The sequence below is a fragment of the Neofelis nebulosa genome, chromosome 9, assembly GCF_028018385.1.
Source record: "Neofelis nebulosa isolate mNeoNeb1 chromosome 9, mNeoNeb1.pri, whole genome shotgun sequence".
Taxonomy (NCBI): domain Eukaryota; kingdom Metazoa; phylum Chordata; class Mammalia; order Carnivora; family Felidae; genus Neofelis; species Neofelis nebulosa.
In genome coordinates, this window is record NC_080790.1 from 50,856,065 (window position 1) to 50,868,138 (window position 12,074).

The window sequence follows — 12,074 nt, forward strand, 5'->3', positions numbered from 1 at the left end:
GCACTCAGCGTTGCCTGGAAATCCTACTGTATTTTCCCAGTGAACTGACTTGCTAAAGACAGATTCTAAAGGTAACGTCAGCTGAGTCTCTCCTCAGAACTGAACTCTCCTTCTTCCTCATTTTCAAATGATGACCTCATCGACTTCAATTAAGTGAACGGCTTGAGATGGAACTTCCTTATCTTCCTACCACCAGATCTACAACCCCATTTTCATTTTGTGACTTAAAAGAAGTCTGTCACCAACCTTCCCATCTTATTCCATTCTTTTTTTCTTTTTTAAAGTTTATTTATTCTGAGAGAAAGAAAGTGCAAGTGCCAGAGGGGCAGAGAGAGAGGAGAGAGAGAATCCCAAGCAGGCTCTATGCTGTCAGCGCAGAACCCAATGCAGGGCTCAGGCTCACAAACTGTGAGATCCTGATAATGACCCAAAATCAAGAGTTGGACACAGAACCGACTGAGCCTCCCAGGCACCCCTTCATTCTTTTCGACGATTGCCTTCCTATAATTATTCTCCTGCTTTTCTTCATCCATTTTCCCTCTATACTAATTCATACCTCTCCCCAAACGTACTTATAATTTCCCATCATAAAATAAAATTTTAAAACATCCCTCTTCTACATTCCTTTCCTTTCTGCATATTTCGGATTTTTTTGTTTGTTTGTTTTTAAATTCCACTTAGTTAATATACAATGTAATACTAGTTTCAGGTGTACAATTTAGTGATTCAACACTTACCTACAACATCCAGTGGTCATCACAAGCTTCTGTATACTCTGTTGTTATGTTTCTACCACACAATGATTGCTTGTGTTATACCTTTTTGATCAATATAAAAAGACCCTCAAATCCCTAATGTTTTTGACAGATATGAGTAGGGATAACAAATAAGCAGAATATAAACAAATTTTGAGGGGGAAATGAAAATTAGAGATACAAATTTGGGATTTTTAAGCATACAGGTATATTTAAACCCCCAGATCTAGATGAGAATCAAAACATCCCAACACTTCAAGCAAAAGTCAAAAACTCAAATGTATACAGGGCGAGGGAGGTAACAGAAATGAGTAAATCCACCTGGAATTAGGGAGTGATGGAATCTGTCGCCAAATATGCACTCCATATGCACTTTAAAGTGTTCTATTTTGAAATTTTAAAAACACTGTGTCAAAAAAAATTTTTTCTAGGGCACCTGGGTGACTCAGTTAAGCATCCAGCTTCGGCTCAGATCATGATCTCACAGTTCGTGGGTTCAAGCCCTACACTGGGCTCTGTGCTGACACTCAGAGCTTAGAGCCTGCTTCAGATCCTATGTCTCCCTCTCTCTCTGCGTCCCCCCCAACCCCCACCGCTGGCTTCTCTCTCTAGCTCAAAAAAAAAAAAAAAAATTAAAAAAATATTTTTTCAGGGCACCTGGGTGACTCAGTTGAGCATCCAACTCTTGATTACAGCTCAGGTCATGATCTCACAGTTCAAGTTCCATATTGGGCTCTGTGCTGACAGCTCAGGGCCTGGAGCCTACTTTGAATTCCATGTTTCCCCTTCTTTCTGCCCCTCCCCCGCTTGTGCTCTGTCTCTCTGTCTGAAGATAAAGCAACAAAGGAAATAGAATAGCAGAAGAGTAGAAAGAAAACTGGTAGAAGCTAAGAAAGGAAATAATTTTAATTAAGTTATGCAATGGTTAACAGTGTCAAATGCTATTTATTGTACCTAAGATGAGGACAGAAAAGTGCTCACTGTATTCAGTTATACAAATGTTGGCAAAACTTGCTTTCACTGAGTTGAGGTCAGAACACAAAGGAGATTAAGTAAAATAATAAGTAGATAACCAGTGACATAAGGCATATATACTTAAAAGGAAAAAAATATAGTTGAAATTACTTTTAAAAATCCACAAAAGACCTACTACTAAAACCAGTAAATGTGATTAACAAGGTCACAGGATAAAAGGTCAATATAAAAAGTCATTTATATTTCTATATACTTGCAATGAGGAAATTGAAATTTTTAAAAACATCAGTAAAATTACCCTTCAATAAAAACAATGTTTAAAAAAAAAAGTAAGTGTAACACAAACATGTGTTAAGCTGGGTATGCCGAAAACAACAAAACACTAATGAAAAAAATTAAACACCTAACTAAAACTAAAAGAACTGCTGTGTTTGTGGATTAGAGAACTCAAATATTATTAAGATGTCAATTCTCTACAAATTGATGTACAGACTCAAAGCAATCTTAATCAAAATTCGAGGTTTTTTTTAATAACCAACCTGATTCTAAAATTTATATAGAAATTTAAAAAACCTAGCATAAACAAAACCATTTTTCAAAAGAGGAACAAAGGGGGAGAACTCACACCACCTGATTTCAAGACAGTACAATAATTAAGAATGTGGGATTAACATAACAGACATATAAATCAATGGAATAGAGAGTCCAGAAATAGACCAACATATACAGTCAATCTGTTTTTAATTTTTTTTTTTTTGGTTTATTTTTATTTTTAAGAGAGACAGAGACAGAGCTTGAGCAGGGGAGGGGCAGAGAGAGAGGGAGACACAGAATCTGAAGCAGGCTCCAGGCTCTGAGCTGTCAGCACAGAGCCCGACACAGGGCTCGAACTCAGGGACCGTGAGATCATGACCTGAGCCAAAGTCGGACACCCAACCGACTGAGCCACCCAGGCGCCCCAAATCCATTTTTGATTAAGATGCCAAGTAAGCACTAGAGAAAAAGACCATATTCACAGCAAACAGTGGTGGAATGACAATTAGATTTTCATATGTAAAAAAATGAAGCTGGATCCTTCACATCACATACAAAAACCAACTCAAAATGGATCATACATATAAATATAAAGGCTAGAACTATAAAACTTCAGAAACCATGGTTCTCAACTCAGTAAAATTTTGACACCACCCTCTCCCCTCTACCATGGGACACTTGGCAATTTTTGGAGACATTTTTCATGGTTATAACATGGAGAAATATTATTGATGTCTAATGGGGAAAGGTCAAGGATGCTGCTAAACACCTTACAACATTCAGGACAGCCCCGCACAATAAGGAACCATCTGGCCCAAAATGTCAAAAGGGCCAAGGCTGAGAAATCTTGTGCTGGAAAACAGACAGGAAAAAATCTTTGTGACATAGGATTAGACCAGTATTTCTCAGAACACAAGAAGTATAAACCATAAAAAAAAACAAAATCAATACACCAACTTCATCAAAATTGAAGCTTCTGCGCTTAAAAAATACATAGAATTTGGAGAAAAAACCATAAAGTGGGAGAAAATACTTGCAAAACATGTTTGATAAAGGTCCTGCATCTAGAATTTATAAAGAATTCCCAAATTCAAAAAGTGGAACAAATCAGCCATTAAAAAAAGGGAAGTGATCTTAAAAGACCCTATGTTAAAGAAGAAACATGGGTGGCAAATAACACACAGAAAGATGCACAATATCATTAGTCATTAGGAAAATGCATATTAAAACCACAATGAGATACCATAGTACATCTAGAATGGCCAAAAAATTTTTGAAACAAAAAAACTGGCGCAGCCACTCTGGAAAACAGTATGGAAGTTCCTCAAAAAATTAAAAATAGAACTGCTCTAGGGCACCTGGGTGGCGCAGTCGGTTAAGCGTCCGACTTCAGCCAGGTCACGATCTCGCGGTCTGTGAGTTCGAGCCCCGCGTCAGGCTCTGGGCTGATGGCTCAGAGCCTGGAGCCTGTTTCCGATTCTGTGTCTCCCTCTCTCTCTGCCCCTCCCCCGTTCATGCTCTGTCTCTCTCTGTCCCAAAAATAAATAAAAAACGTTGAAAAAAAAAAAATTAAAAAAAAAAAAAAAATAGAACTGCTCTATAACCCAGAAACTGCACTACTAGGTATTTATCCAAAGGATATAAAAACGCTAATTCAAAGGGCATATGCACCCCAATTTTGTTGATATGGCAGTGCTATCAACAATAGCCAAGTTATGGAAAAAGCCCAAACGTCCATCATCTGATGCATGGATAAAGAAGATATGGAGTGTCTGGTATACACACACACACACACACACACACACACACACACACACACACAATGGAATACTACTTGGTGATGAAAAAGAATGAAATCTTGCCATTTGCAACAACGTGGATGGAACTACAGTGTATTATGTTGAGTGAAATACGTCAGAGAAAGACTAATATCGTATAACTTCGGTCATATGTAGAATTTAACAAAACAGATGAACATGGGGGAAGGGAAGGAAAAATAAAATAAGATAAAAACAGAGAGGAAGGCTGGGGCGCCTGGGTGGCTCAGTTGGTTAAGCATCAGACTTCGGCTCAGGTCATGATCTCACAGTTTGTGAGTTCGAGCCCCGCATCAGGCTCTGTGCTGACAGCTCAGAGCCTGGAGCCTGCTTCAGATTCTGTGTCTCCTCTCTCTCTGCCCCTCCCCTGCTCATGCTCAGTCTCTCTCTCTCTCTCTCTCTCTCTCTCTCTCTCTCTCTCTCAAAAATAAATAAACATTAGGAGCGCCTGGGTGGCTCAGTCGGTTAAGCGTCCAACTTCAGCTCAGGTCATGATCTCGCGGTCCGTGAGTTCAAGCCCCGCGTCAGGCTCTGTGCTGACTGCTCAGAGCCTGGAGCCTGTTTCAGATTCTGTGTCTCCCTCTATCTTTGACCCTCCCCCATTCATGCTCTGTCTCTCTCTGTCTCAAAAATAAATAAAGGTTAAAAAAAAATTTTTTTTTAAATAAATAAACATTAAAAAAAAAAAACAGAGAGGAAGGCAAGCCATAAGAGACTATTAAACACAGACAACAAACTGAGGGTTGCTGGAGTGAAGGTGGCAGGGTGTGGGGGGTGGTGATGTGCTACATGGGTGATGATGGATATCAAGGAGGGCACTTGTTAGGATGAGCACTGGGTGTCGTACATAAGTGATGAATCACTAATTTCTACTCCTGAAACCAATACTACACCATATGTTAACTAACTTGAATTTAAATTAAAATATATACACACATACATATATACGTACACACATACTAATACCAAGAGCTGGCAAGGACACAAATCAACTAGAACTCTCACACACTGTGGGGGAAAGCAAAATGACACAACCACTTTGGAAAATAGTTTAGCACTTTCTTATAACATTAAACATACAATTACTTTACCAGCCAGCAATCCCAATCCTAAGTTATCTACCCAAGAGAAATAAAACCATTTGTCTACCCAAAAACCTATACCTGTATGGAATACTCCTCAGCAATATAAAATTAAAAAGAACTACTGATTCATACAACAATATGGATAAATCTTAAAAGCATGTGCTAAGTGAAAGAAGCCAGATTCAAAAGTCTATACACTGTAATTCTGAAAAGGCAAAACTATAGGGACAGAAATCAGATCAGTGGTTGCCAAGGACTAAGGATGGGGGAGATAACTGATTACAATGTGGCACAAGGGAACTTTTTTGAGGTGATGGCTATCTTGTACATCTCAAATGTGATAGTGGTTATATGACTGTATATATTTGTGAAACCTCATCAAACTGTATACCTAAGAGTGAAGTTTACTATATTAAATTATACATCAATGAGGTTAACATAGCAGGAAATGGAGAGAAAACTCTTAAAAATTTCATTTAACAGGGAGCAGAATATTAAATCAAACAGCAGTTGGAGGAGAAGAGAGGATGAGACATTTGTACTCAAGTTGCTGGAGGTGACATGGTCTAGACTGTGACATGAGATGAGTAACCTAATGGAGGTAAGAGAGGTTTAGGAGGAGGAATGTAGGAAAAGATCACTGCAGGTTAGATCAAAGATCCAAGAGTTTTAGGCACTACATGAGTAATGGAAGCTGAAGTGAAAGAAACTGAGAACAGTGTAGCAAGAGCTATAGTTTTAATGAATAATGAAAACTAACTTAGACAAGAGCAATAAAGATGAATGAGCAGAATAAAAAGGAGAAAAGAGCAGAGGAAATTAGAAAGTGGCATAATGCTCCAGCTATGCTAAGGAATCCAGGCATAAAGGCAGAAATGAAGAGCTACAGGACCTATCCGTTGTGTATGTATGTTTTTCATGGCATAGATTTCATAAGACAGGAACAAAAAGTAGGATATTTTTAAACCATGCTCTACCATAAACATGTCCTCAGAGAATATTAAACTATTTGGGGGTATATCCCTATATTCATTTCCTAGGGCTGCCATAACAAAGTTACACAAACTGGACGGCTCAAAACAACATTATTCTCTCACAGTTCTAGAGGCTGGCAGTCTGAAACCAAGGGTTGGCAGGGTCATGCTCCACCCAAAGCCTCTAGGGGAGGATCTTTCCTTACCTCTTCTACCCTCTGGTAACCCCAGGCATTCCTTGGCTTGTGCAAGTGTATCTCCAACTTCTGCCTCTGTCTTCACAGGGCCAACTTCTACCTGGGCGTCTCTCTCTTCGCATACTGTTCTTGTCTCTTGTAACAGTCATATTGGATTAAGGGTCCACCCTACTCCAGTATGATCTCATCTAAGTTATATCTGCAATCACCCCATTTCCAAATAAGGACACATTCTAATGTACTGGGGATTAGGACTTCAACACATTTGGGGGCACACAATTTAATCCACTGCAATCCCCCTTCCATTTAATGGCCCTGAGTGCTATGCATTTTCTGTTAAGGTTTCTTTTAACCCCTTGCCATTGATGATAGCAAATCTCCTTCTTCCATATTGTGCATCAAATAAATAATCACTGCAATTTAGGGGAAATTGAAGGTACCAGAAGAAATCTGATACCCAACTTATTAGATAATCAACCTTAAATATTTAACCATTTTGAGTAAGGGTGCATTTTTCCTCCAACAAACATGTATGAACTTTTTCCCTATCTGCTCACAATTTTTCTATTTCTTCTAAATTTATAACTATGCTCTAAATCAGTGGTTCTCAAAGTGTGGTCCAAGGATACCTGGAGGTCATAGATGCTCTTTCAGGAAATCTATGTGGGCCTCCCTTTTCTATGTATCTATGTAAGGCCAGATTTTCTTCATATACTTCAACGTATCCCAACAGACTAAATGCAGAAGCAGATAACAGAATCCAATTGTGATAGTTAATTTTATGTGTCAACTTGGCTGAGCCACCAGGTGCCCAGATATTTGGTTAAACATTATTCTGTATGTCTGTGTGTCTAGATGAGATTAACATTTGATCCACAGACTAAGTAAAGCAGATTGCCCTTCCCAATGTGGCCAAGCCTCATCCAATCCATTTAAAGCCCCAAACAGAACAAAACAAGAGAGAATTCACTCTCTCAGCCTGATGGGTCTTTGAGCTAGTACAGTGGTATTCTCCTACCTTTAAACTCAGATTCAGAGAACTTACACCATCAGCTGGCCTGGTCCTCAGCCCTTCAAGACTCAAACTGGAACTTACACCATTAATTCTCCTGGTTCTCAGGCTTCTGGATTCAGACTACAACTATACTATCAGCATTCCTGGGTCTCCAGGTTGTGAATCTTGAGAATTCTCAGCCATCATAAAAGCCAATTCGTTATTTTACATATACATACATACAATATATACAATAAATAGATATGAAAAAATATAAAACAATGCCACTCTCCCAACTAATTCTTTGCCTTGGAAAATAGTTATTTTTCATTTTAAAATACATTATTTATATTAATATATAATGGGTTTGTTATTTTAAAAATATTTTTAAATGTTTTAATTTCTAGTAAGCTAAATATCAATATAGATAGTCCATATTAATAAAAGATACTTAAAATACTTTTGAAGAATATAAAGGAGTCCTGAGACGAAAAAAGAAAGTGAAATGCTATTCTATATAACTAAGATTATCAAAGATCTATTAGAAAAATGGAATATTATTCACCCCTTACCATTCTTCAAAGCTGAATCAGAATTTCTCATGCAGCTTGTGAAAAGAAAAATAATTTCCCAGTTACATAAGACATACCTGATCATCTCCAGAATCCCACTGAGCTGTTTTTTTCACAGAGACTACATTAGCATCAGAAATCTGTATACCACTATTGTCTTGATATAGTGACTGTTGCCATACATGACAGGTCAATGGAACAACCTGAAAATCAAAAGCAGATTTAAATAGTGATGAACAATGGTGATAAACGATCACTATTGTTAAACAATAATAAAATCTAAACTTTAGCTATATTTCTAAATTTATAAAGTACTTTCCTATATATAACATTTCAACTTCACAACCACTGTCCAAATTACTACTTTCACTTAAAAATAAAAAAACAGGGCACCTGGGAAGCTCAGTTGGTTAAGCGTCTGACTTCGGCTAAGGTCATGATCTCGCAGTTGATGGGTTCAGGCCCCGCATCTGGCTCTATGCTGCCAGCTCAGAGCCTGGAGCCTGCTTTGGATTCTGTGCCTCCCTCTCTCTTTCTGCCCCCACCCACTCTCTGTCTCTGTCTCTCAAAAATAAATAAATGAAAAAAATTTTTAAGTAAAAAAAAATTACATAAACAGTCTTAAGGTTATCCAGTTAGAACTCAACATACTTTCCAATAAACCACAGCAGTTCCTTAACCTCCTATAGTCCTAGAAGTAAAAGAAGCAAGCAGAAACAAGCAAGTTATTGGTTTTAAAATCTTACTATTTAAGACACCTAAGAAATTAACCCTACAAATGGGGACTAAAATCAACTCATAGTATGGACTGTGGGAACAAACTTCAGGCTCATTTTGTGAGACAGGGGTTAGAGCAGGGCTCTCTCACCTGTGAAAGACAATAAAAGCTGTGACTGTAGCCCAAGGCTGAAGCAATGCAAACGGAACAGATCCAAGGCAATCAAACAAAAATGACTTAGGTCAAAGTCACCAACTGGCTCAGGGACTGGTTCCTGAGATTTCTCCGGTATCCCTGGACAATAAAAACCCAAAGCTTCACTATAAGACTTCTTCTTCTGGGGCGCCTGGGTGGCTCAGTCAGTTAAGTGTCTGACTTCGGCTCAGGTCATGATCTCGCAGTTCCTGAGTTAGAACCCCGTGTCAGCGCAGAGCTGGCTTTGGATCCCCCACCTCTCTCTGCCCCTCCTCCACTATCGCATACTCTCTCTCTCAAAAAGAAATGAACATTAAAAAAAAAAAAAAGACCTCTCTTTTAAAAAAGCAGCCATGGGGCGCCTGGGTGGCGCAGTCGGTTAAGCGTCCGACTTCAGCCAGGTCACGATCTCGCGGTCGGTGAGTTCGAGCCCCGCGTCAGGCTCTGGGCCGATGGCTCGGAGCCTGGAGCCTGTTTCCGATTCTGTGTCTCCCTCTCTCTCTGCCCCTCCCCCGTTCATGCTCTGTCTCTCTCTGTCCCAAAAATAAATAAAAAATGTTGAAAAAAAAAATTTTTTAAAAATAAAAAAATAAAAAAAAATAAAAAAGCAGCCACAAGGGGCAAGGTAGAGACAACCACAAGAACACCAGATAGAGAAGGGTGTACCCAAAGACAAAACAAAAAACACTCCTGCTAAAAATGCGATTATAAACTATATTTTCAAAAACTTTAAAATGAGTAACTCTCCCTGATGAATATGGATGCAAAAATTCTCAATAAGATACTAGCAAATCGAATTCAACAGCATATAAAAAGAATTATTCACCATGATCAAGTGGGATTCATTCCTGGGATGCAGGGCTGGTTCAACATTCGCAAATCGATCAACGTGATACATCACATTAACAAAAAAAAAAGAGAAGAACCATATGATCCTGTCAATCGATGCAGAAAAGGCCTTTGACAAAATCCAGCACCCTTTCTTAATAAAAACCCTTGAGAAAGTCGGGATAGAAGGAACATACTTAAAGATCATAAAAGCCATTTATGAAAAGCCCACAGCTAACATCATCCTCAATGGGGAAAAACTGAGAGCTTTTTCCCTGAAATCAGGAACACGACAGGGATGCCCACTCTCACCGCTGTTGTTTAATATAGTGCTGGAAGTTCTAGCATCAGCAATCAGACAACAAAAGGAAATCAAAGGCATCCAAATTGGCAAAGATGAAGTCAAGCTTTCGCTTTTTGCAGATGACATGATATTATACATGGAAAATCCGATAGACTCCACCAAAAGTCTGCTAGAACTGATACATGAATTCAGCAAAGTTGCAGGATACAAAATCAATGTACAGAAATCAGTTGCATTCTTATACACTAACAATGAAGCAACAGAAAGACAAATAAAGAAACTGATCCCATTCACAATTGCACCAAGAAGCATAAAATACCTAGGAATAAATCTAACCAAAGATGTAAAAGATCTGTATGCTGAAAACTATAGAAAGCTTATGCAGGTAATTGAAGAAGATATAAAGAAATGGAAAGACATTCCCTGCTCATGGATTGAAAGAATAAATATTGTCAAAATGTCAATACTACCCAAAGCTATCTACACATTCAATGCAATCCCAATCAAATTGCACCAGCATTCTTCTTGAAACTAGAACAAGCAATCCTAAAATTCATATGGAACCACAAAAGGCCCCGAATAGCCAAAGTAATTTTGAAGAAGACCAAAGCAGGAGGCATCACAATCCCAGACTTTAGCCTCTACTACAAAGCTGTCATCATCAAGACAGCATGGTATTGGCATAAAAACAGACACATAGACCAATGGAATCGAATAGAAACCCCAGAACTAGACCCACAAACGTATGGCCAACTCATTTTTGACAAAGCAGGAAAGAACATCCAATGGAAAAAAGACAGTCTCTTTAACAAATGGTGCTGGGAGAACTGGACAGCAACATGCAGAAGGTTGAAACTAGAACACTTTCTCACACCATTCACAAAAATAAACTCAAAATGGATAAAGGACCTGAATGTGAGACAGGAAACCATCAAAACCTTAGAGGAGAAAGCAGGAAAAGACCTCTCTGACCTCAGCCGTAGCAATCTCTTACTCGGCACATCCCCAAAGGCAAGGGAATTAAAAGCAAAAGTGAATTACTGGGACCTTATGAAGATAAAAAGCTTCTGCACAGCAAAGGAAACAACCAACAAAACTAAAAGGCAACCAACGGAATGGGAAAAGATATTTGCAAATGACACATCGGACAAAGGGCTAGTATCCAAAATCTATAAAGAGCTCATCAAACTCCACACCCGAAAAACAAATAACCCAGTGAAGAAATGGGCAGAAAACATGAATAGACACTTCTCTAAAGAAGACATCCGGATGGCCAACAGGCACATGAAAAGATGTTCAACGTCGCTCCTCATCAGGGAAATACAAATCAAAACCACACTCAGATACCACCTCACGCCAGTCAGAGTGGCCAAAATGAAGAAATCAGGAGACTATAGATGCTGGAGAGGATGTGGAGAGACGGGAACCCTCTTGCACTGTTGGTGGGAATGCAAATTGGTGCAGCCGCTCTGGAAAGCAGTGTGGAGGTTCCTCAGAAAATTAAAAATAGACCTACCCTATGACCCAGCAATAGCACTGCTAGGAATTTATCCAAGGGATACAGGAGTACTGATGCATAGAGGCACTTGTACCCCAATGTTTATAGCAGCACTCTCAACAATAGCCAAATTATGGAAAGAGCCTAAATGTCCATCAACTGATGAATGGATAAAGAAATTGTGGTTTATATACACAATAGAATACTACGTGGCAATGAGAAAAAATGAAATATGGCCTTTTGTAGCAACGTGGATGGAACTGGAGAGTGTGATGCTAAGTGAAATAAGCCATACAGAGAAAGACAGATACCATATGGTTTCACTCTTATGTGGATCCTGAGAAACGTAACAGAAACCCATGGGGGAGGGGAAGGGGAAAAAAAAAAAAAAAAAAAAAGAGGTTAGAGTGGGAGAGAGCCAAAGCATAAGAGACTGTTAAAAACTGAGAACAAACTGAGGGTTGATGGGGGGTGGGAGGGAGGGCAGGGTGGGTGATGGGTATTGAGGAGGGCACCTTTTGGGATGAGCACTGGGTGTTGTATGGAAACCAATTTGACAGTAAATTTCATATATTAAAAAATAAATAAATAAATAAAATAAATAAATAAAAAATAAAATAAAATGAGT

At 38.8% G+C, this 12,074-nt stretch overlaps 1 protein-coding gene and 1 pseudogene across 6 annotated transcripts in view; both read right to left on the reverse strand.

Moving 5' to 3' along the window:
• ALMS1 (ALMS1 centrosome and basal body associated protein) overlaps positions 1-12,074 on the reverse strand; it is a 228,863-nt gene that overhangs the window by 199,125 nt on the left and 17,664 nt on the right. For all 6 annotated transcript variants that reach the window (XM_058683687.1, XM_058683688.1, XM_058683686.1 and 3 more), the window contains one exon: positions 7,981-8,106. In XM_058683687.1, coding sequence (XP_058539670.1) covers positions 7,981-8,106 — 126 coding nt within the window. The remainder of the gene's footprint in view (positions 1-7,980; positions 8,107-12,074) is intronic.
• LOC131484911 (single-stranded DNA-binding protein, mitochondrial-like) overlaps positions 1-12,074 on the reverse strand; it is a 236,788-nt pseudogene that overhangs the window by 8,620 nt on the left and 216,094 nt on the right.